The sequence below is a fragment of the Dipteris shenzhenensis genome, chromosome 8 (assembly GCF_047967505.1).
Source record: "Dipteris shenzhenensis isolate YYH24624 ecotype China chromosome 8, Dip_SZ_1.0, whole genome shotgun sequence".
In the NCBI taxonomy this organism is placed as follows: Eukaryota; Viridiplantae; Streptophyta; class Polypodiopsida; order Gleicheniales; family Dipteridaceae; genus Dipteris; species Dipteris shenzhenensis.
Window position 1 is genome coordinate 23,255,387 of NC_141603.1, and position 26,468 is coordinate 23,281,854.

General features: G+C 39.0%; 1 protein-coding gene across 2 annotated transcripts in view; it reads right to left on the reverse strand.

The window, feature by feature from the left end:
- The window catches only part of LOC147899301 (UDP-glycosyltransferase TURAN-like), a 122,823-nt gene that overhangs the window by 20,244 nt on the left and 76,111 nt on the right, over positions 1-26,468 (reverse strand). For both annotated transcript variants that reach the window (XM_087377865.1, XM_087377864.1), the window contains exons 2-10: positions 10,729-10,779; positions 10,371-10,485; positions 10,164-10,197; positions 9,955-10,010; positions 9,720-9,854; positions 8,714-8,862; positions 3,819-3,908; positions 3,641-3,707; positions 3,212-3,465 (exon numbers count right to left, since the gene is read on the reverse strand). In XM_087377865.1, coding sequence (XP_087233991.1) covers positions 3,212-3,465; positions 3,641-3,707; positions 3,819-3,908; positions 8,714-8,862; positions 9,720-9,854; positions 9,955-10,010; positions 10,164-10,197; positions 10,371-10,463 — 878 coding nt within the window. In that variant the 5' untranslated portion in view covers positions 10,464-10,485; positions 10,729-10,779. The remainder of the gene's footprint in view (positions 1-3,211; positions 3,466-3,640; positions 3,708-3,818; positions 3,909-8,713; positions 8,863-9,719; positions 9,855-9,954; positions 10,011-10,163; positions 10,198-10,370; positions 10,486-10,728; positions 10,780-26,468) is intronic.

A 26,468-nucleotide genomic window follows, 5' to 3' on the forward strand; every position in this document is an offset into this window, starting at 1 on the left:
ATGTGGAGGCCTTGCACTCCGAAAGTCCAATGGCATGAAACTGGCTACCAACTATTGGCATGCATTCTCCTCACTGCGGAATATCCACTGACATAGAAATGCAAGTGCTACTCTAAGAACTGTTGGGGCGATGAGAAAGCCATTGAAGCTAGACAACCAAAACTGAAAGCCTGGGACTACTGGTGTAGACACTGGTCACTGCTACTACTCGTGGGTCGCGATTTGATGGAGAGGACACTATATGACTAACCTCCTAGAGTGCAAGACACAATAATGGGAAGGCCTCGTCGACCTCTCTGCTGACTGGTGCTGCAACTGTTGCTTCCCTAAAGTGCTGAGGAAGGGGAGTTGTGAAGGGAACTGCATGACTATCCTCACGAGCTGCCAAGGAATCATCAACCTTCGTACTAGTGACAGCTATACCTACGACTCCAATTATGAGGATACTCCTTCCTGCTAGGCCTGACACTGGTCTGGAAAACTCCTAAGACACTAAGCATCACCGCCAGTGGGACTGGAAACTGAGCCCCCTAATCATGAACACTCCTAATGAGAAGGTGAAATGTGCTTCATGCCGACTAAAACAGATGTGGCCAACTGAGCTGCAAAGGCGGAAGCCCCATAGGAACTGATCGGAGCTGATGAAGAGGCATGATGGGTGGAAGATCCATCACACCTATCTGTTGCATCTAGGGTGTTCCCTTGGGCGGAATCCCCAAGAGAACTAACTGTGGGGAATAGACAACTCCCTTCGGGCAATGGACCCAAGAGGCTCATCTATGGCAAATGCTGATGGGTCTGAGATATCTCCAAGGGTGGAAGACCCATCCCTCATAGCTATGAAAACCATATGTTCCCCTACTAAATCTGATCCAGCTGACTGAGTTCCCAGAGTGGAATACCTAGAGGAACTAACTCGACATGATTAAGCTGCTGGACGAGTGAAAGACCCATCCAACGTAACTGCATGAACTGGCTGATCCTCTCGGGTGGAAACTCCAAGAGAATAGGCTGCTGAAGATGAATAATCCCCGTGGGTGGTAGACCCAAGAATCTCATCAATGGGTGTGCGGAATGAGCTAAGCTCGCCCTAGGGATGGAAGACCCCTAAGAGCACGCTGTGGAAATGGCTGCACTACCCCCATGGGTGGAAAACCCTGAGGCACTGCATGTAGCAACTATGGAAACTGATGATCCCCTAGATTGGTAGACCCAAGGGAAACCACTGTCTGAGCTGCTGCAAAATAGTCCACTGAACTGTGCTCAGAGATGGAAGACTCCAGTGCAGATAAAGGACTTCCAGCTGATGCACGGTCTGTGGGTACTACGGATAAGGTGAGGAACTGTGAGAACGCCATGAGAAACTGATGGTGATGTACAAGCATCCGCTCTCGGTCTGGCCTGCATTGGACCTCATTTGCTGCCAAGTCTGCAAGACGTCTAGGTCGTTGCGCGGCCGCCTCAAGGATTTCTTGCTCCAACAGAAGCCGGAAACGGTACAATGTCCTTGCATCCTCCTTTGTCTTCTTGTCCTGCTCGAGCTGCTCAGAAAAGAGCACATTCTGCTCAAGGAGATGACCCTGCTCCCTGACCGCTTGCCTGAGAGCTGCTCTATTGGACGGGTCCATGATAGAAGGCTGGTAGACCCATCAACTGCTGCAATAATGACTGCCAGAGGGAAAAAAAATTCCCCCCTAACCTTGCCCCGCAAGGTGTAAACACATACGGGTGAAGACGAGAGCTGATCGGATGCGTGATGAAGGTTGGGGGGCAAAGGCTAATGGAGTATGGTACTACCACTAGTCCGGGGTAGGAACAAAAAACAGAATTAGATAATATCCTAGATATGCTCCCTCCTCTGCTAACTGAGTCCCCGTAACTAAGCTTTGCTGCCAGGACTCCCTCCAACCTAACTCAGATCAGAAGGAACCATATTGCTCTGATACCAATGTAACATGCAGGGACTAGCTGAGTGGAAACATAGATGAACATACGGGAGAACTTAAGCATGAGAGACACAAGAGATCTACCTAACTATAGTACGCTGCTTTATTTATACATGGTTGCCAAATCGGTATACAAAACTGTACTGAGACCACTCCCCCAACTACGACATGCGGGAGATGGAACTATGCTGCGGAAATAGGACACCCAAACCTCGCACATATGCTGGCTGGAAACTCTGCTGGAGGCCGGGAGCTGAGTCCTGAACTGAGGAAGGCTGAGTGAGTGAAAAGGGGGGCTGAAGGCCCCTTATATTGGGCTGGGAACCAGCCACAACCTTGGGCCAGCACAACCAACTGGCTGGTCGGTTTTGGCCCACCAGGCTGCTGGCCCTTGCCTATAAAATCAGGCCCTTTTGGGCCATTTCAAGAAGGCTTTGGGGCTGGGGTGCGCCTCTTGCCCTCCGTCCACACTGTGTCCTGCCCTTGGGACCTCCAAAGCTTGCCAAATATGCTGCGATTTGGTGACTAGGCAGCCAGTTGTTACTGCCACCTAGGCTTGACCCTGGTGCATGTGATATTCTCCTCTTCTGAACTTGTTGCTAGGTGGATACCTCACAACGTTTTGCCCTGGCGACCTGAACTGCTCCGCCGTGGCTTGTGACTTTGGGAACTGGCAATGGACCCCCGTAGCTCGTGCCTGACTCATCCCTGGAATAGGGCTCACAACAGGGTCACGGCGTACAACAAATGGGTCAGACTGTGTGTCACCATGCTCCCTAATGTAGGGGTGCATGTGACAAGAACCTAGTTTCCTGTCCATCTATTGGCACACCATCAAAGGCAATCAAGGTCTTCATGTAGCCAATAGCTTGGGCACTGTAGGCCTACTTTGGAAAATGGCAATAATAAAGCCTGGCATTGACTCCTACATAATACACAAACAACACCAAAAAACGAGGCAGAAGATTCACTCTATTGGCTCTTACAAAGTGACAGAGTAAGCAAAGCATTGCAAAAATCTCCCCAAGTATATAGCTGCTTAAATTTTAACAGCATAGACTGTGATTATCATAACTGTAGAACAAGATAAACAGGTATAGAGAAAATTTGAATTGTCCATGGCAACTTTGCAAAGAAACTGCAAGGAGTGAACATTACTGTAACATAAGCACAGACAGCTACAGCCGAACGCCAAAGTAAGTTATAGGGATGAAGGAGAGAGGTGAACAAGCTATGGAAAAAACATCATAGTGGCAAGGATTTACCAGCTAGTGCTGCTTACAATGAGAGCAGGCCTGTTTTCTCGAATCCACACTTTCCTTTCTTCACGTTTTCCCTCTTGAATCAAGTCTCCTGTAGAAGATTGTGTGCAGCCAGTAAAAAGCGTAAGTTGAGCAGGATCTTCTTCAACGTCCTGCTCTTCTGTGGATTTACTATCCTCCTGCCTAGATTGAGAGCCAGAGGGAATATTTTGAACACCAAGAGGCTTCAAAGTATGCAGGTGAAGTCTGCAAAAAAGCTGCATAAAACTATTTGCAATTATGTTAACCGAAAATCCCACACAAGGAACTGTGAAGCATGCTCAGCTGAATAAGTATCCTTGCAGACATATGTGGCACTTTTTGATGGGTTCAGGTATACTAATGTTTCCACAGAAAGAAACCCGCACATTGACATGAAAGGACTAAGAATACCTCGTGCTTCTCCTCTATTGAAGTGGGATGGAAATATCCTGGTGACCGATCGTACAAAACAGTAGCTCTGCACATAGAATCCAGGGTCAGTTTCCACTCTAACGTGAGAGAAGGTGTAACTGCACATTACCTCACAATGATTGTGTTATATGCATTATGCACGGAATAGGTAGCTTACTGTATACCCCAGTTTTGCTCAAGCTCGTGCTGCATGGCCTTTGTTACACACAGATGGCCATCTGCCATCTTCCCATATTTCTTCTCGTACCTGTCAGCTAAACACTTGTTAACCTCAGTGACCAATAAATTAGCAAAATGTAGGCAGCTTATTAGGAACAGTTTATGAACCACTTCTGGGACTGCCTGTTTCCAAATATTGAGAAATGAATCGGAAATTTACTTTTTGTGTTTCTATTGGATGAAACAATTCTATCTGTAATTCTACAAGCCAAATATTACTACAAATACTCAAATGTTCTACAAAATATCTGTAAAGAAGAAAGGAGGAAGGGAGGAAAACGTAGAGCAAGAGAGAAACAAGAATGCCTTACAAATATGCATCTAACATTATCAATTAAATGTTATATAAAAAATCATGAGTGGATGGGGTTGAAACTTGATCCTCTTCTCCACATGTATATTACTCTATCCAAACACTAACCTATGAAAACTTATTAAGTTACATATAAAACCCATAAACTGGTTAATGACATTCTAACACTTCCCCTTCAGTTCAAAGTTTCGTGTCTATAATATATAAGAGTTCTCTGAATTTTTGAATTTCAATCGTGGCAATGCCTTGGTTAAATTGTGTGCCAAAAATCTCCAAAGAAAGAATCGATGGTTCCATTTTTTACCTCCTCGATCTAATGGCAAATGGAATTATAGGAAATATCAATGAGCTCCGCCTTCCCATGATCTTATGGATTCTTTGCTAAAGCCATGGAGGTCATGCCATCACAAGAGATCACAGTAACTTCCCCTTGGGCTGAACCCAAGTTCACTTAGAAGCCTCCCCAGTAATATTGCTTCACAAGCAAATTTTCATAAAGCTATATATTTTGCCTCTGTCGTAGAATAGCAACTGTACCCTGCTTCTTGCTTGACCATACTATGCAATGCTGATTGAGCAAGACTCTACAACCAGTAAATCAAAACTCTCAATCTTTACACAAAGAGTGTACAACCAGTTGTTTACTTTTTCCTCTGTACATCCACCCCAATCCCCATAAAACATCCCATAAGCTGTGGTCTTTGGCCTGTATCTTTCAAATATGAAATTTGATGCCCCATCGTGCCTTTAAGATACTTGAAGATCCTCTTCACCAGTTTTCAATGATGCTTACATGGGTTTGCCATTACATAATTGATGTCTCGGCTAGTTGTTGTCATCAAATAAATCAGTTTTTCAACTGCTTGATACTTGTCGATTTAGTGTAGCATCTTGAAACTATTCACTCACAACCTCAAAGGTGTTGTGACCTTTTAAAATTGAAGTGCTGACAGGTTTGCATTCTGTCATATCAAACTGTTGGAGCATCTCGTCAATTTATATTTTCTGATTGAGAAAGTTCCCATCTTCTGTTCTATTGATCTCAATATCCAACATGCAATATACCTAGATGAATCCACGAACATTCCCAAACTCATCCTCTAAAAACACAACATAGTGCAGTTTCAATCTCATGATAGTCACTCACAAGGTTGAAAACCATAAAATCCATCATGCATAGCAGGGACTAGCTACTATGACATCCCCACTGACGTCATCAGCACCCAGCAGTGGGTGTAGACGAGAGTATGAAAATATGCTCCCACACATACAAATCCACACACCCACACATACTTGAGCATCCATTTATACAAAGTCTTCGTACTGAGTTTCTGTCGGCACTCCGGAGGTGAAGGGCTGACTCAGCCATGACGAAGGCTAGCACTAAAGGAGAAGGCTGATCAAAAGGTAGTCCAAAATCTCTTCATTCAAGCTACAACTGCTTGTGAAGTCTATAAACGTTTTCATTTTAGTCTCTCCCCAACGAGCATCTAAATCTAAATCTAGCTGATAGGGCAATGCACCATTTAAGATAGAAAGAATTATCACAATACCAGCAGGCCGCAACTTGGACGAAAACTTCACAAGGTGAAATTTGCATGTCCGGTAATATGGCAGAAACATATACCTAGATGAATCCATGAACATTCCCAAACTCATCCTCTAAAAACACAACAGAGTGCAGTTTCAATCTCATGATAATCACTCACAAGGTTGAAAACCATAAACTCCATCATGCATAGCAGGGACTAGCTACTATGACATCCCCACTGACGTCATTAGCGCCCAACAGTGGGTGTAGACCATAGTATAAAAATATGCTCTCACACATACAAATCCACACATCCACACATACTTGAGCATCCATTTATACAAAGTCTTCGTACTGAGTTTCTATCGGACGAAGGCTAGCACTAAAGGAGAAGGCTAATCAAAAGGTAGTCCAAAATCTCTTCATTCAAGCTACAACTACTTGTGAAGTCTATAAACGTTTTCATTTTAGTCTCTCCCCAACGAGCATCTAAATCTAAATCTAGCTGATACGGCAATGCACCATTTAAGATAGAAAGAATTATCACAATATCAGCAGGCCACAACTTGGACGAAAACTTCACAAGGTGAAATTTGCATGTCCGCTAATACGGCAGAAGCATATACCTAGATGAATCCAGGAACATTCCCAAACTCATCCTCTAAAAACACAACATAGTGCAGTTTCAATCTCATGATAGTCACTCCCAAGGTTGAAAACCATAAACTCCATCATGCATAGCAGGGACTAGCTACTATGACATCCCCACTAACATCATCAACGCCCAACAGTGGGTGTAGACCATAGTATAAAAATATGCTCTCACACATACAAATCCACACACCCACACATACTTGAGCATCCATTTATACAAAGTCTTTGTACTGAGTTTCTGTCGGCACTCCGGAGGTGAAGGGCTGACTCAGCCATGATGAAGGCTAGCACTAAAGGAGAAGGCTAATCAAAAGGTAGTCCAAAATCTCTTCATTCAAGCTACAACTGCTTGTGAAGTCTATAGACGTTTTCATTTTAGTCTCTCCCCAACGAGCATCTAAATCTAAATCTAGCTGATAGGGCAATGCACCATTTAACATAGAAAGAATTATCACAATACCAACAGGCCGCAACTTGGACGAAAACTTCACAAGGTGAAATTTGCATGTCCGCTAATACGGCAGAAGCATATACCTAGATGAATCCAGGAACATTCCCAAACTCAATATCCAACATGCAATGCAATTCTCCTAGATCTCTCATATCAAATTGATTACACAGCTCTGCCTTGATATAATCTATCATTTCCACGTTATTGCCTGTTCGGATAAGATCATCCAGCAATCTAACAAATACGAGAGGCAATAAAGGAGATACATGAAGAATAGACATTTTGGATATATCTCTAGGTCATCAACAACCTAAGGCACGGGAGTCAAGTAGGGAACATCAAGTTCTTCTGCGAAGAAAAAAGCGGATCAGTGTGCATCAACATGAAAACCTCAAACAAGATGGGTTAAAAGACTGGTGGAAGAAGCAAAAGATGAAGAAGAAAGAGCCCTTGGCGAAACCAAGAGAGAGTCAGATTGCAGTTAGACAAAGCAGAGAAGAGCCAGAATGTGATCAGATGAAGAACTGAAGCAAGAAAGAGCCAGATAGTAACAATGAAATGGAAGGCAATCTAATGGATTATAAAAAAATTAAATGCAGCATGGCAAAATTCAGTGAGCTGAATGTGATGATTCCAATAGGCCAATTGTTGGAAATCGCTCCTCACTGCACCGAATTCTATGAGTGAGCAAACATCCAGTTAGATAGCACAGTTGCAAGTAGCAAAGTAAGATCGGTTGCAAAAGATTACTCTAAGTAGGAAAAATCTTGCACCAATGATGAGAACGAAAACAATCAGACTGCTGCTGTCAGCAGGTGCATGCATCCTACACTTGCATGCTCATTAGATGGATGTCAATTTTGCTTTTCTCAATGAAAATTTATAGCAAGAGGTTCACTTGGAACAGCCACTAGGTTTTTAGGTAGTATGCAAGCTGAAACAAGCACTTTCTGGTTTGAAACAGGCTCCAAGAGCTTAGGATAGGAAAGATGGAAATCAGAAAATCATTGCAGTTCATCCAGTTGTTCCAATTCTTTGTTTGGATTATCCTTCAAATCTGCTAGACCAAGTCCATGCCATGTTGATATTTCTTCAACAGTGACTTCTTGACTGAAAAATCTTCTGGTTATCATATGGTACAACTTATATGCCTTCTGTATATGCATTTCTCATTCTTTGCTGCATTTCTCATCTGTATATGCATTTCTCATTCTTTGCTGCAAACTTGGCCCTTTTATCTTTTCTAATATGAGCATATGCTATTGAACCGAATATATGGAGATGCTCACCGTTAGCTTGACTCATGTCCATCTCTCTTCTATGTAACTTTGAATGCACGTGTCAGTGAGCAACTGATTCTCACCAAACTCTCACCAGAATGCAAGATCGTCTCTTGGGCATTGTGCTGCCAGGTCACCACAAGTCCACGCCTTGGGAAACTGCTTCGAACAGCCTCCTATGATGCTGTGCTTTTCACGGCTAGGGCAGACTGCATCGAACAGTATCCTATACCTTCTGCCTCAGATCGCCTTGAAACAGGCCCTGCAAACACTGACCAGCACCTCGTTTTCCTTCAGATCTGTCAGACTGCCTGGACCGCATCAGCTCCATGCTCTCCTAGTCCCTCCTTGAACTTGTGCTTTGATACCATGTGAAAGTTGTGCACGTGCGGAATCGTGTGAAAGAGAGAGAGAGAGAGAGAGAGAGAGTCAAAAGATGAGCCATCCAAATTTCATATTGTATTTGGCAAAACACTATCAACCATTTGATTACCTCTTTCCATCATTTTCAATTATGTCACATCGATTTTCAAACCCAGCCTATGTCTAGAATTTTAAGGCAGATTGATGTATGTTCAAAAGCCCAAATAACACTATGACCTACCAAGAATACAGCTTTACAAGCGGATGACTTGCACCAAGAGACATTCCAAGAATGGTATAGCCAAAATTATGCCAGTCAATTATAAAAGCTGCCTTCCGAAGCCAAGAAGCCCATCGCACAACAGTAAATGTAGGAATCGAAGGCGGGTTCTGTCAACACAACACAAGAACTGTGTAAGAACAAATCTTTCAATGTACCAAAAGCCAAAACAGTGATATTTTGTTCTTAAAGCAAAAGCTTTGAAAGATCTCACCACTGTCAAAAATCAAAGATATAAGTGTAAATCCCTCTTTATTACCAAAGTGGCCATTCAAATAAATAGGTTAAGTACCAGTGGACAGCATGCAAACACATATTTCAAGTGCAAGATAGATGGGGGGAATACAAATATAGGAAAAACTTATATTAGCTCATTCTCTCAAAGGAGCCATTACAGCTCATGTCTATTGCCAACCTAGTACATGTAAATTTAATTAAGCTGAAACACAACCAGCTTACAACAATAACAATTTGCTAAGTCCTAACTAAACAAACTTATCCCTCATTCGGGAAACCCTCTTCGTGCGTCATTAAGAAGCATTGAGTACGCAAAACATAGCATAACACTGCTCTACTCCAACGTTGGCTAAGTATCTTGCGCAATTTGTTATGTTGTTGGACACATCATCGTATTGATCTAGGAAATGCTAAATAAGCCTAGGAAGCGAACTAGGTAGTCAAACTCAAGTGGACCTTCTCTAAAGATTGTGCATCAAAACGATTCAAGAAGCATAGTTTTTCACTAAAAAACTAGATTCAGAATATAACATGTTACTATCTATTACAATAGGTTCAATCTGAGATCCTATTTTATTATCTTCTCCTTTGTGTCAAGTTTTATACACGTGACTTAAAATTTCACAATTCAACTTGCTGCACAAATTCCAAGCCAGAAACTTATTAGACACAAAAACTGTCTGATCATAGTCAATTTTCAAATGCAATAGCCAGTCTCTGCGAAGCTCACCTGTACAAGAATGAAATCTGGAGCGGACACTTGAATGCATAAAATCCAGAAAAGTGTGAAGAGTTGTATAGCCATCTTCAAAGGTAAGACAGCCAAATACAAAATCCTCGGCAAACCCTGGGGAAGTGGTGATTTCTGTCCACAGAATATTACAGGTTACGATTGGGCATATCAAACACCTTTTCCACTAAGTTTCCAGACTAGAAAGTAATAACATGCGTGGTAATTTGCTCACCATCAGATGCAGGTGAATTCGTGAGTTCTGAGTTAGGTCAGCATGAGGCTCGCTTCCTAGCACAAGTAGAAACCCATGACTGAGCTTTCATCGGATGACAAAAACATTCCTTTTGTTTTATCATCTTTTTGCAAATGTAGAGACTGATTGATGAACAAAATTCTTAGAGCATGCCGACTTGAGGTTGACTCTGAACTGCTGCAACGTACCTGAATATGCAATAACATCAACCTCCAGCCCAGCCTGAAACAGAGAGACGTAATCTTTTTACACAAGAGGGAACATGTTTGTAGACATATTCTCAGAAGCGAGCCCTGCTATGAACTACAGCAATGTGGACACACCAGGGAGGTTATAACAGAAGAAATGTCTCAAGGTTGATCGTGGATCCAGCCCACACAGACACACATAGATACCTGATTCGCAAGAGAAAGCGCATGATACTGCATACGAGGGCTCCGTCCAAGATCGCCCAACACCACAACCGCAGCTCGACTTCGCTTTTCCATCTTGACTCCGCGAAATGTAGCACTAATTCAGGTCAGATTGCAAAAAAAAAATCAGCCTTGCTGTATAATCTCCTCAAGTGATCGATTCAAAAATGGTTTTTGAGGGTGATCTAATTTCGCTAGATCAGATAAACCTTGGTATCTCGATGGATAACATATCTTTTGAAGATGTTGGGCAATTCTTTAATACTTGTAGTCAAATGGGAAGCGAATCCAATGAGGTAGAGGAAAATGGATGGTATTTAAGTACAGAGTGGATCTTAACTGAAAGTACAGAGTGAATCTGAACTCTTTTTTGCCCTGCCACGGGGAGGCGAGGACTGCTTCCAAAGCCAAAATTCTCTTTATTAGTTTTTTGGCCTGCCTTTAGGTAGCCATAGTAAGGTTCAACTTTCAGAAACCAAAAATAATTTCTAGCATTTTATACATGTGTTTTTTTTGGCAAATTCTTTGATTGGTTGGTGTGTTGACTTTACAGCATGTCTTTCAAATTTTCGTGTGCTTTTTTTGGAAGTGCATTCATTCCCTCTCTCTCCTCTTGCATTTCTCTGTCTCTCTCTCTCTCTCTCTCTCTCTCTCTCTCTCTCTCTCTTTCCCTCTCCCTCTTCTCCTTCTTCTTCTCTCTCTTGGCAGGCCACATGAATTAAATTCATCTTGTTATTTGAAAATTGCGGGTTTGTTCCACGCGTGCCTCGACTACTAGTGTATATAACCAACCACGCTTACTGCGCCATGTTTTCGCCTCATCCGTCCGTTCGTGTCCTGTGGTCCGATCGTCTACTCCACGTGTCAATCTTTTTGTGCGCCATTGCATGCCGCCTCCTATTTCCATGGAATAGTGCAGTCTAGCCTCTTTTTGGTTTGGCTTGCTCTCTGCTGCATGGTCGACAAATTCTCAACCATTTGCATGGTGGACAGATTCGTGACGGTGGATTGTTGCATGCCCTCTTCCGCTATCCCTACTCCTCTACATACATTATCCGGTGGTTTTGAGAGTTCTTTCATGTTGTTTTATTGTGAATCTTTGCTTCCTCTTATGTTAAGCTAATGCTCTTTCGGTGCCAACTGAAAGACCCTGTGTCAACATCAAACAATAGTTAGATTATTCAGAGTCGTCGAGACGGCCTCTCCCCATCCCTAGGCTATGGATTTCAAGGAATTGGGTCTATTTGCTTTTATTGAAGTGTCGAATTCTTCGATTCTTGTTGTTGAATGAGTCGCGCAGGATCCAACTCACAGATCTCGTAATTTGATAGATCATTTTGACGAATCCGAAGTAGGTATGATAAAAGATTAGATCCTTCTTCTACACCGGGGGGGGTGGATATGATATGGTTTGGGTTGCTAGCTAGTTTACTCATAGAAATAAATCGATTCTTTCCAGGTGCCTGGTATCATTCTACTGCTAACTGCCTTCGTTTGTATATGACTAATGGATGTTTGCAAATCGCAAATGGATGCTGATCCTTTTCCCAATTTCTACATGTAGGAATCTGTGTTCAACTTGGTCAATATCTCTTATTCTCACGGGTTTCTACTTTGTGGTTGAACACGCAGAGTTCATTAGTGACCTCGCTATTATGAACTATGAGGTGCAGGTGGAATGCGTGATGAGGGAGGAATTGTTTTTTGCCCCTAAAAACCGTGCCTTGCATGCATGCTCTGTTGGTGAACACACAAAATTGGTAACATATGTTTCCTTGAAATTAGGATTGTGGGACTGTGAATGAGAAATTAGGAATGCAGGAGTGATGCATGCTTTTGAGTAAGACGTTTACATGTTCGTTGGTTGCGAGGCTTCTAGATAGTTCCGAAGAGGGTTGGCTTCGCAAGGAAAGGTATGGGTGCCGGTGATAGAGGAGAACCAAGTCATTTGCCATCGTTAGGGAAAGATATGGCTTGCATTGAGAGGAGATAAGCAGAAGGAATGTTTATGGCCATCAGATGTCTTAAACGAGAGGGATCGTGTTCCTTACAAAAAGACATTTCTATGCTTCCTCCGTCTGTGTGATTTTTCATCTTTTGTTTTTTGCTTATGCTTGTTAGCTCGTGCTTCCTTGTGTGAGAGCCTGGTAATCACAATGTCATGAGCAGAGTAGGGGGTCTCTGAAGGTAGATAAACACACTCCGGAGAATCTATGGATACTAGTAGCAGGGAGTTTGAGCAAGGTCTATGTTCTCATGGTACTTGATTTTCTTCGGAGCTTCCATTGCAATATATGTTTTTCTCTGTATCAACGAAAATCTACATCGGCTTTCATGTCCTGTAATTCGTGTTTGAGGCACTTGGTCCACTATCTTTTAGATTTTTGTGTCTTTCGTTTCTAGCTCATCTACACTTGTAACTACTGAATTCAATGAGCGCCAGTATTTTCAAATCGCAGCATCTGCTGTCTGGAGCCCCCGTCAACGTGGGCTGATCTACTTTCTCTTTTCCTTTTTGTGATACTTGCATACCACTATCTGCATTGCTTTGAGGAGATCCTCTTGATCTCAATCTGCCTGTCCATGGCAAAGTATGTGAACCACTACTAGAGGACACTATAGGTGCACTAATATTTTGTGATTGCTGTTGTGAATTCTATGCAGCATTACCATTTTGTGCATCTACATCATCAATCACATTTACTGGTTTATATCAGCTGCTCATCTCATAAAAAACAACATCTCTGCTAACTGTAAACTTACGAGTAGAAGGGTTATAGCATCTATACCCTTTCTGCTGCAGAGAATAACAAATAAAGATGCATTTCTCAGCTTTTGGATCCAACTTGGATATCAACTCATCTGGCACATGAACATAGGCAATGCAACCAAAAACTTTCAAATGAGAAATATCTGATTTCCTACCATTATACCTCTCCTCTGGCGTCATGCCATGTATTGCTATAGTGGGAGTCATGTTCATTATGTAGACTGCTATAGCAACTGCTTCAGCCCAATAATAATCTGGCAGGTCTTTTTCGTTGAGCATGGCACGCGATACCTCTCCAATATGCCTGTTTTTCCTTTATGCAAGTCCATTTTGCTGTGGGGTATGACTGCATGAATATTGCTGCTTTATGCCATGCTCCTATAGGAAACTTGCAAACTCATTTGAGAGGTACTCTCCCCCTCCATCAGACCTTAGGCATTTTATTTGTAGGCTTGTTTCTTTTTCAACCATAGCTTTAAAAGCTTTGAAATGCCCAAACACTCACTTTTCTTTTTCATAAAATACACCCAAACTTTTCTGCTGTAGTCATCAATAAAAGTGACAAAATAATGACAACCTCCACCAATAGATGCAACTTTAGTAGTCCACACATCAGAGTGGATTAATTCCAATGGCCTCTTACTCTCTTGAACATGTCTAGGAAATGGTTTCCTTGCCTGTTTTCCAAATTGACAGGCTTCACATACCTTATGCATTTCTACAACCTTGAACTTAGGCAATCCTGCAACAATATTTTGGGCCTGCATTAATTTAAGTCACTATACATTAACATGACCAATGCGTTTATGCCATATATCAATATCTACAACTACACCGGTCCCATGTGCAAACATTGCTGCACTCAATTCAGGCATGTCCGCATCCAATGTAAACATCCTACCCTTCTTCTTCCCTTTTGCTATCAAGCAACCTTTATTTTTCATATCCTCAATAAAGCATCCATGAGGATTAAATCTGACCTGCCAGCCTTGCTCAACCATTTGACCAACAAAAACCAGGTTCTTGGTGATATTCAGAACATGAAATACATCAGACATGTATATCTTTTTTCCATCCTGCATAGACAAAGGAATTTTACCAATCTGCACAATAGGATGTGTAGTATCATTACCAGTCTCCACAAATCCTGGTCTTTCCATTTTCCTTGCATCTTGCATCCATTCTGCATGACCTATCATGTGGTTTGATGCACCTAAGTCAACATACCACACATCATTGCTTTCTTCTGCACTTGTCACAGAATTGGTCATGTGCTACACCATAAACAGATGCTCATTTCTGTCATCACCCTGTCTACTAGAGGATGCATAATTACCTTGATGCAATTTTCCAGTCATGATGTCATTCTAGTTTTTATAGCAGTCTTTAACCATATGACCCATTTTACCATAGTAGTAGCATTCAACATTGTTGTTTGCATTTTGGCCTCTCTGCCATCTACCATGACCTCTTTGGCTCCCCCTGCCTCTAAAGTTACCACATCCTCCTCCATAGGACTGGTTTTCTTGAATTTGCTACATATTCTGATTTCTGCCACGGCCTCCAAATCGGCCTGCTCTACCTCCGCCTCTACCTCTTCTAGCATTTGAGTAGAAGACAGCTTCTTTTGAAGTTCCTCCTGAAGAAGATGCACCACCATTTCTCTGCTCTTCAGAAATTAGAAGAGCAATCAACTCCTCAAAATCAGGAAAATTCTCATGGATGGTAATGGATGTCCGAAATTGTGCATAATCCTTTCCTAGATCATTCAAGGTCACACAAACTAAATCATCATCTTCCACTGGTGACCCAATAGAAGCAAGTGCATCTGCAATCTTCTTCACCTTCATGTGGTAGTCATTGATGCTCATATTTTCTCTCTACACATTATGCAACTCCTGCTTGAGCTGCATTTTCCTGGCTTGCGTATTTGTGCTATACGTTTTTGTCAGAGTATCCCACGCCTCCTTCGGCGTGCTTGCATCCTGAATATGCACAATCATAGAATCTAAAATACTGATAGATAGCTAGTACATAACTTTTCTGGCTCTCTCATGCTAGCCTTCTTTAAATGCCAGCAACTCCTGTTGATTGGGAACATTAGGAATAACTGGTTCTTGTTTAGCTCTAGTAATGAACTCCCAATAGCCTTTTCCCTCAAGGAAATTCGTCATTCTAAACTTACATGCTTGGAAGTTGTTCTTGTCAAGCTTTTCAGTGACAATCTCTGAAAGAGCATCAGACGCCATTATAGAACACTACAAAATATTCTGTCACTGCAAAAAAACACAACTTCTGCCTCACAAGGGCAAAACTGCAAAATTGACGAGAGTGGTATTTGACCACACAGTCACTTCCTAGTGATGATTATGCATCAATAGGCAATAAAAATGATTCTGTCACTCCCAATATCTCTATGCATAGCCATATGATGTAATTTCTACGACAACTTTTCACCGACCTACAAAACAGTGGTCGCACAGCAAAAACAGGGCACTTTTCTGAGTGCCTGCAAAAAACTTCCACCACCAAAATGGGTCCCGAAATGACCCTGAATCAAAAAAATAATGTCACTTGGGCTTTGCCCTCTCCCGTAGCATATAATTCCCTCTCGCCACACCATGAAGGGCATCCCAATCTGCGACAGTGCACTCTTGCACTTTTCGGCTGTGCTACCTGTAGAGATTTGCTCCCAAACTCGAAAAAGGAAAGCAACACTGATCCTCTTACCAAGACACTGCAAACTTGGTTTGCTTTCTTGAGCTCCTTACCACGAACCGAGCTCCGATACCATGTGAAGAGAGTGGGAGAGAAGGAAGGAGTCTCACTTGCAGCTTTCTCACATACACAATGGGGGAATACACACAAAGGTGGAGGCTGAAAACAATTTTTCTCTTCTTAGTTGTGAAAGCCAAAAGAACTCTCTTAGTACAAAAGGAATAGGTGAACCCTATATGTGGGTCTCAAACCAAACTCAGCTAACTAAGGTGGCATACTAACTGAGCCACTAACTAGAGTACATAAAGATAGCTGTCATCCAGCTATTATTCATGGGCAGTGTACCAACCGCATCTACAGCTAACAAGTCAGTGACATAAATGCACAACGGTCACCCTGGCATATCACGAGTGGAGCTTGATATCTCAACAAATGGTCTTGGTTGCATGTTATGCCTAGTATAGGCATGTGTTTTCTAATGTGATAAAGAAGATGCCTGGAAGAACTCTATTAGAATAGATTGCAGCCCGTTTAAGAGAACTAGAAGATTGTGAAGGTGATGCTCAAGCTATTCGTACGGCCATCATGATCATATCCTTTATGTTTACACTCTTGAATATGTTGGTGAATCAACAATGCCAGCAGCAGACACAATGATAGATTGGGGGTTGTTTCATGCACTGGCAGCTTGGTGTGAAGAAGAGTTGAGTCTTTGGGTAGTTTTTGACTATAACAATGGAGTGGTGATTCTCAATGCTTTCAACTTCTTTTGCTATGCAAATGATCAATAGTACAATATCTTAAAGCTGTTATGTGCACTTCCAATTGTGACAAGAGTGATTCTTGAATACATGTATACACAATGTTTTCATGGTGCTGGTTGGTCACTTACTTTTGAAGATTTTGTTGAGGATCACAATATGGAGGGTTTTCAACAAGTGGTTATGCATAATAAGTTGGTCTTGGTATACTAACGCTCTGTGGGATCTTGTTTGGGATATTATTTGGATCTTGGTGTTTCCTTTTTGTGTTTCATCATGGTGAAGATTCCAGTGTTTCGAGGGACCCAAGGGGAAGACCCGGAGTCTTATCTTCGGGCTTTTGTTCAAAGATGCCAACTTTCTGGATCAAAAGTAATGAGTAAAGATCCAATAACATACGTGGAGGCACTAAAGATCGAATCCTCTTTTGTGTCTTCAACAGCTTCAACTTCTAAGGTGGAGGTAATGGGCACTCCTCAGGTACCAAATTTCTTTGAGTTAGATCATAATATCTCCCAATTGATGGCAGAGTTTGCTGATTTGAAATTGCATTTAGTTAATGCAATGAACTCGTTATGAAATATGCTTAGAAAAATTTTGAGTGCATAAGATGTCTTTCATTTTTTATTTTTAAAAGTATTCTATTGCATAATTATATGTATTGATTTTTTTCTTGAATTTTTGTGGCAATTAGTTTGTTACCAAATATGCTAAGTTGAATTTCCACATGTATTATGAAATTAATTATTATTTTTATAAGTATTATAATGCATAAGATGTCTTCAGTGTTTGGTGTTGATTTTTTGTGGTAATTATTTTGTTGTCAAATATGCTTAGTTTTATTTTATTACTTGTATTATAGAATTTATCATCATTTTTAAAAGTGTTCTAGTCCACAAAATGTATTCAATATTTGGTGTCGAGTTTTTGTGGCAATTTATTTATCATCAAACATGACTAATTTTCTTCAAATACATGTATCATGGAATTGATCATCATTTTTTAAAGTGTTCTTTTTTTTTCTTGAATTTGTGTGAAAATTAGTTTGCTACCAAATATGCTAAGTTGTATTGTCACATGTAATATGAAATTAATCATTATTTTTATAAGTATTATAATGCATAAGATGTCTTCAATGTTTGGTGTTGATTTTTTATGGTAATTATTTTATTGTCAAATATGCTTAGTTTTATTCTATTACTTGTATTATAGAATTTATCATCATTTTTAAAAGTATTCTAGTCCACAAAATGTATTCAATGTTTGATGTCGAGTTTTTTGTGGCAATTTATTCATCATCAAGCATGACTAGTTTTCTTTAAATACATGTATCATGGAATTGACCATCATTTTTTAAAGTGTTCTAGCACATAAGATGTCTTTAATTTTTTGTGTTGAGTTTTTGTGGCAAATAAATTAATATCAAATATGCTTAGTTTTATCTAATTTCAAGTATTCTAGAGATGATGATTATTTTAAAAAGTGTTCTAGTGCATACGATGTTTTGTGGTAATTAATCTATTATCAAAATATTCCATGTAGTCTAAAATTAATCATCATTAAATTTAGAATTCTTTCATCCATAAGATAGCTTCAATGTTTGGTGTTAAATTTTTTTATATTCCATATAGATTGATTATATGAAAGACAATAATGCGAAAATGTGTGTACTCTCTCTCTCTCTCTCTCTCTCTCTCTCTCTCTCTCTCTCTCTATCTATCTATCTATCTATCTCTCTCTCTCTCTTTCTATCTCTCCCTCTAACTCAATCATGATTTATGACTTATTGATGTATTGTTTGCATATAGATGGACAATGCAGCTAGAACTAGTTATAGGTAGTGCATGTGCAACTATAGGTGTGAACATACACCTAGTTGTACATGTGTGTAGACTCTCTCTCTCTCTCTCTCTCTCTCTCTCTCTCTCTCTCTTTCTCTCTCTCTCTCTCTCTCTCTCTCTCTCTCTCTCTCTCTCTCTAACTCAATCATGATTTATGACTTATTGATGTATTGCTTGCATATAGATGGACAATGCGGCTAGAACTAGTTATAGGCAGTGCATGTGCAACTATAGGTGTAAACATACACCTAGTGGAATGCAATTTGTGAGTAGGAGCACATACTTTCAACGTTTTCGTCAAGATTTACTTGGAAATATCCATCCAAGTGTCAGGCGGCAAGTGGAACAAGCAGACATATCTGAGGTTTTGCCAAGGATAGATATGCAAGAGTCAGAACTTACTCCCAACCCTAATAGAGAGGCAACAACACATATGGAAGCATCACCTTCTACTTCACATCCTCAAAGAAGGGTGAGAAGAGTATGGTGTGATTGTACTGTATATTGTCATGGGGGAAGAGAGGTATCACATTCTACTTTCACAAGACATAAAAGAATCCAACAAAGGCATACAAGGATTCTCTCAAATTTAGGATTGTCTTCATTGGTTGAGGATCCTAATAAATGTTGTGAAGAAAATGTTGAAGAGGACTCTGATATTATTGGAGATGAGAATTTCTTTGAGGATAGCTTTTTTGGAGATGAGGCGGATCTACTACAGGACATTGATGAGAGTCTACAAAAGGACTTTACCTTAGAGGATAGAATCATAGAAAGATGCATTGAGATGCAAGCTTTGTGGGATAGAAATCAAGCATCAATACAGTTTCAAAATGAGATGCTTCAACTGCTATTTGGAGACATGGGAGGAAAAAGCGTTGGAAAAAGAAACATCACAAACACAAAGCAAAGCCTTAGTTCATTGCTAGTTCAACTTCCACAAACATGGGATGGTGATCTTGATGGAGTTAGAGTTCCAGCATGTTGGGATCAATTGAATAAGAGTTGAATAACTTATACACCGGACTTGGTATGGTTCAAGCACAACGCGTATTGGTAGCAAAGATAATGCACATGGTCCAGAGGTATTTCAACCTAGTGATGAAGATAGATACACAGGAAAGGTTATCTATTGCTTGTGTGATGCAAATGCTCAAATCAAGAAGAAGCTCAAGCGTGATTGCATAGAATGCTCTAAGAAATGCCCAAAATGTAATATCATGAGAAGGGACATGATTGTGTTTGATTATGTTCCTCTGCATCAACAACTATCACTTTTGACTAGGAGTCGCTCTCTATGCCACAAGCTTCTCACAATGTGGCATAATCAAGAGCGATGGTTGGGAAAAAGACAAAATGACCAACCAGAATATATAAATGAGTTTTGGGATGGTATGAAATGCAGAGAATATCAAAACTTTTGGAATCCAAACTCCACATATGAATTGCCAGTGATATGTAACAAATCTTATTGCCAGAAAGCATATAGGGCCTTTCCAAGCTCTAATATGTCACAAGTGTTACAAGATAGGTGGAATGAGGAAGCAAAAGTGTATGACTTCTTTTGCGAAAGCTCACGTTCTCATATTCAATGTGAAAGGAAAATAGAATATGTAAGTAGCTATTTGATTATACTATATTCCATCATTGAAGGCTTGTTTGCATGTTGATAATATGCTCATTTGAAGTTTCTTGTTTTTTTGTGACAGGGTGATCCTCGAAATTTTGCTTTTTGTGTCCACTTTGATGGCTTTCAAGCATCCTGTACAACCCAAAAGGATTGTGGTGTGGCTGAAGTCCTCATTCTAAATAGTGGAAAGAGATCTAAGATAGAGGTGTTACCCGTTATCTTTATACCTTTTAGTTGCAAGTTTCTTATTCAAAATTCTGATGATATTTTGGGTGCATTTTTAAGCCCCTTGGTTGTTGAGCTAGAGAACCTATTCATTGAGGGGATAGATCTATATTATAATTATCCAACCAAATCCATCGTGAGAAATGCTTAGGCATGTCAAAAAAGTGTAATGTTCGTGTTATTCTCATGATGTTTATTGGAGATCATCCCGCACAATGCAAAGTTTGTCTTCTCAAAGATGGTAGTCAAGCCTTTTGTTGTAGGGACAAGCTGCAAGCTACTTTGGACACTTCAAATACAAGGTTCAAAGGATGATATATCTATGATGGAAATAGGTATTAAGGAAGATATCCTCCTCCGAAAATATCAGTCTTTGAAATGGCACATGCATTGTCCTTGTCAAAGAGAGTGTACACTCAACTTAATAGAAAGGCTATTTTATGAGATGTGGGATTATCAGGAGAGTCAATTCTTTGGAGGTTGTATGACTTGTATGGCATTAATATCTCCTTGGATCTTGTTTTTGATGTCACACATATACTTCCATTTAACTTGTTCAAAAAGTATATCTCTTCTCTTATTAAGGGATCACCAAATGATGTTAAAAGGTCAATTGATGGAACTACTGAAGAGGTTTTCAAGGTCTCTCCTAACTCAGTGCATTTTGGATGATGGCCTCGAAATCCTAGCAAGTATCATGAGAGCTTCAAGGCTGAGGAGAATCAAAAGTTTGTTCAATGGTGCTTGCCTTCTATCCTTGGTGTAGTACAAGGTATTCCCACCCATTTACATGACTTAGGACTTCTCTTAATTTACATTGCTCACTTGTTTTATAATTACACTGGTGATAAGGGATGGTCAGAGTCAAATATGCAAGTGGCAAATACCTTGCTACTAGCTTGGACAGTCAAGAAAGAGGAATATATGGGTCCAAATTCATCTCCTCTTGAGCATGTGGCAGGTTTGTGCTTTCCTCCTCATGGCATCTTGCATATGTATAAGATTTATCTATGTAAGATTTATTTATGGCATCTTATATATGCAAAATCTATGTTTATGTAGGTATGGGTGAAATTTTTGATGATATTATATGACACGGCATGCATGATGTTTTTTGGTGCTATGTTTTTGAGCGCAAGGTATCTACATATGTTAAGATATCCTCAAACAATCACAACAATGAGATATCTTATCTTAACTATCATACTCAGAGATTATTTACCTGGGTTTTTGATCACATACAAAGGGACATATTTGCCTATTTTCAAAATGCTTAGAGATATACATACATTCCTTGTTCTTCCAAATGGATATGTAGCTTTAGATCCCAAAAAATGTGACTGCTTTGATTGGCACAAGCATGGGATTATTGAAGTCTTTTGTATTGTGAAGGCCCAAGAAATATGGGTTCTTTTCTTCAATATGGTCAAGGATATCCATGTGAGAGGCTTTTACGGCGAAAAGGGATTGCAATATCTAAGAAGAATAAAACTTATTGTTGCCTACAAGATGAAGAAGCTCGCTATCTAGAGCACTTCTTGGGTATTGAAAGGAACCATGGAGAGTTTGGAAATGTCATCGCTTATAAAAAAGTATTGTTAAAGGGAGAAGTCTACAAGCTGGGAGATGAGGTAGTTGTCAAACTAGATGAGAGTGCTGAAGACTTATCAAGTGTGGGAAATTGGAAAGGATGTATGATATCCTTTTTTTTCTATCCAACAAGGTGGGGAGTTTATGCTTTTTTTTGGTACAGAATATTATAGGCAACGGATCAAAATTGAAGAGGGGATTGAGACTTGACGTGACTAGAATGAGTATCTTGTAAAGAAACTACATTCCATTTACTTGGGATTGCATATGACCTATAACTTCTTTGTTGCACAAGTTCATACCCTTGAGTAAGGGATCTTATAGTGTCATTGCATATGAATGTAAGGATTTAATACTCCTTAAGAGATTATTGAGTCCATGGTTTCTTCGTTGTGTACCTCCATGGCCAAAGAAGGGTGATGTCATCATGTTAGTGAAGCTAAATGATCATATGGAAGGCTCTCAGGATTCACAATATGCAGTTGTCAGACAAGTGGACATTGAGAATAAGCAAGTTCAACTAGCATTGTTGAGACAATATCAAAAGTAACGAGACAAGTGGAAAGTTGATATTGAATAGGACAATTGGAGGAGTTGGCATTGTTGCATTAGTTTGTGTAATTGGGTGGTTATTAAAAGAAAGAGAATAGAGGTTGATGGGAATGTGAGGATCTTGCCAATGGCATGGCAAGCAACAATGTAATTATTAATAATGATAAAGTCATCTATCTTTCTCATTTCATGAATTTTTACCATCAAAGGTAAGCTTGAATCTTTTAAAGGTAAATCCTAGACCTTGGTTTTGCTGCATTTTCTCTTCAAGTATTTGATACATTTATATGTTAAATATATTTTTAAATAGAAGTTCAATTGTACATAGTGATCTTAAGTTTCTTACTGATGAATGTGGTGAATTTTATATTTGTGACAGTGGTCTTACCAACCTTTTTTAATGGATAAACATTACACTTATGATGATGTTACTCTTCTTGTTGAGCATATGTTGAACTCAAAGGAGTTGAGTCCTTTAATGAAACACATGATAACTAGCCTCAAAGAACCTTCAATAGAAAAAAGATGCTCTTTCTTCTTCTCACATTAAAGAGATCAAGGAAAAGTCCAATGCTAGATCTAGATCTAGCATTGATCCCTTGGTTGAGAGACCGACCTATGAGCAAATATTTTGTATGCCAGCCAAGAGGGATCGAGACACCAATAAGATGTACAGAAAATAGCTCTTGGCCATGCAATTTAAAGAGCAACATGCCATCTTGTGCACCAATCGTCATCTCATACGAAGTTGGTTTGATAATGTACATGTGGATTTGCATCATAATTCAAAGGGACAAGAGCAGATAAAAGATGTAATTTCTAGAAGTTTCCATCATATATTACCATTGCAGTTTCTAGGAGTGAGTTATTTATGGAAAGAGCAAGATATCTATCAATGGGTCTTGGTGTGGATGCAAGGAAAAAGAAAGTACGAGAAGAAACAAAAGATGATGACTACTCCAAGCACACCATTACCCCAAGAAATGGTGAGCCGAATGTATAAATATGAGATTGATCTTAGTATTTTTAAAATGCAATATACTTTCTTGATTTGGGATTATTATCTTAATATATAAATGCATTGATTTGGTTTTCTTAATGATTTGAATCACTTGGAAATTTGTTATAATAAGTTGGGTTGATTTGTAGGAAAATACCACACCGACACATACAATCCACATAGGAGATGTGGATGGATCTATTTTGAATCAAGTACTTGGTAACTTAAATTGTATTCATTACTTGAGTTTTTAAATTTTTATCATACTTGAAAGACTCTTTTATTGTTCTCTCATGGAGAAGATACTATCTTTCAATATTATGCTAGAAATACAAAAGTGAAATGGATTTCATCATTACTTCTAGTCTAAGAATGATAGGCATATGATCAGATTATCTTATTAGGTTTAATAGATGTTAAATTTTTTAGGATGATGACATATTTACCCTTGTTGGTCAGGAGAGCAACATAGAGGGATCTTCTAAGAACTAGGTACTTAGCAACATCTATCAAGATGAATCCTTGAGTTTTAAAGAATGTATTGTGTTTATCAAATTTATTTAACATGATATTTGTATTCATATATAATTTGAAGGATATGCTTTGTGAATCTATGCACACATGCAGGATCATGACAACATAAGAGTTGTCGAGCCTTCCAACATGAAGGAGATGCTTCAAGAATCTATGCACATGCAAGATCATGACAACAATATACGACTTGTCGAGTCTTCTCACATGGAGAAGGTACTATCTAGTCATCTATATTGTGAATACAAAGTGGCATAGAAATTAATTTGTGACATAGCGTGAAGCTCTTGTGATAATTACTTTTTTATCAATAATGCTATGTTTCATTTGATTGCATGTATTGTACACTTGACTATCATTTTTAGAATTGTTCCTGTGTATAACTTCAATGTTTGGTGTTGAATGTTTGTGACAATTAACTTTTTGTCAAACATGCCCAGTTCTATTCTATTACATGGGTTGTATGCTTGATTATCATCTTTGTAAGTGTTCTAGTATATAAGATGTCTAGTTCAATGTCTCCTCTGCATCATGTCTTCTATTAGCCTTGATTGTGCTTTGCATATCCTATGGATTTGTAACAAGCATGATTTCATGTGCATATGATGTCTTCAATGTCTTGTGTTGAATGTTTGAGGCAATTAATTTTTAATCAAACATGCTTAGTTTTATTCCACCACATGGCTTATATGATTGATTATAATCTTTAGAACTATTCTAGAATATAAGATGTCTACAATCTCTCCATTGCATCATGTCTTCCATTAACCTTGATTGTGCTTTTCATATCCTATGGTTTTGTAGTAAGCATGATTTAATGTGCATACGATGTCTTCACGGTTCAGTGTTGAATGTTTGTGGCAATTAAGTTTTTATCAAATATGTTCAATTTTATTTCACTACATGGGTTATACAATTGATTATCATCTTCAGAAGTGTTCTAGTGTATAAGATGCCTTCAATCTCTCCATCCGATCATGTCCTCCATTAGCCTTAATGATTGTGCTTCTCATGTCCTATAGTTTTATAATAAGGATGATTTAATGTGCCATGGTTCCAAACTAGCTTTTGTGGTGATTAATTTGTTATTAGACATGCTTAGTTTTATTCCATTGCATGTAGAATGTAATCTATTATAATTTTTAGAGGTGTTCTAATATGTAAGATATCTTCAATGTTTGGTGTTGAACTTTTGTATTCTTTATATAGGTGCTATCTAGTTGCTTTTATCATGTTGAATCCTCAAGTTTTTAAGATTCTATTGTGTCTACTCTTATTTACTTTAGCCATCATATTTGTATTTATCTTTGTGAAGGAGTGCATAATGAATCAATTCACGTGGAGGATCATGACAACAACAGAGTTGTGGACTCTTTTCACATGGACAAGGTATTCCCATCTAAACTTACGCTATGAGTAAAAAAGTGGCAAATAAAGTTATAATTTTATATTTTCTTCTAGTTTAATAGGATAGAGCTCATATTTATTTAATTTCTTAACACATGCATTTTAGTTTCGATGATGATTTTAGAGAATTAGAGTTTCATTATTTTGAGTTGTATGGACTTAAAATTTTATAGGATGATGACATACTTACCCATATGGATCATGAGAGCGATGTGGATGGAACTTTTGTGAATGAGGTACTTAGTAACTTAAGTCATAATGAACCCAAGAGTTTTTAAAGTTTAATTATGTTTTTGCATGTTCAAATTTTGAGCGATTTTGAATGTGTATTTTCATTGCATGTTTTCATCTTTTCCAAGATTGAGTCAAAAGAGATTCTTATATTCATTAATTTATAACTTTGGTAATTCATTTGTAGGATGATTATTATGACAGTGTGGAAAATGGGACACAATTCCCAATTTTTGGGTCATTTTTATAGCTTCTTCAAGATGTGGATAGGAATAACATGGCACACAATATGCATTAAGTATGCAGGTGAACATGTTGTAACTTTTGCCTTTCTAGGTTAATCGTGTTATTAATTGATGTAATAATTTCTTATTGTACTTTGAGTTAATATTTTTTTCTAGAATAAGAAATCAAAGCAACAAAGGGCTAGTAGTCAAAAGAGTCAACAACCTATCAAGGTATATAATGATGTTTGCATTTGAATTATTTTTTATATTATAAAAAGTGTACACATATTAGAATTTTACTCTTAGAAAAAGTTTTCTTAACAAGGATAATTGTAAAGATAAATTCATTTTATTATGGTTATGAATTTGATTAAATGTTTGGATTGTTAATGGAGAAGCTATATTTTTGCAGGCATGGCTCTAGATAGGTTTAGGTCTACACTCTTTTTTGTTTTGATTCCTTCTAAAATTTAAATTGTCCAGGTTGCAAATGAAACAGATAACATAGGTGGAAGAGGCATGGAGTCTTTTTCTTCAAATATGGTATAGATCTATATTTTTTATATTATGTTTCCTAAAAGTTTAAAGTAATTCAAT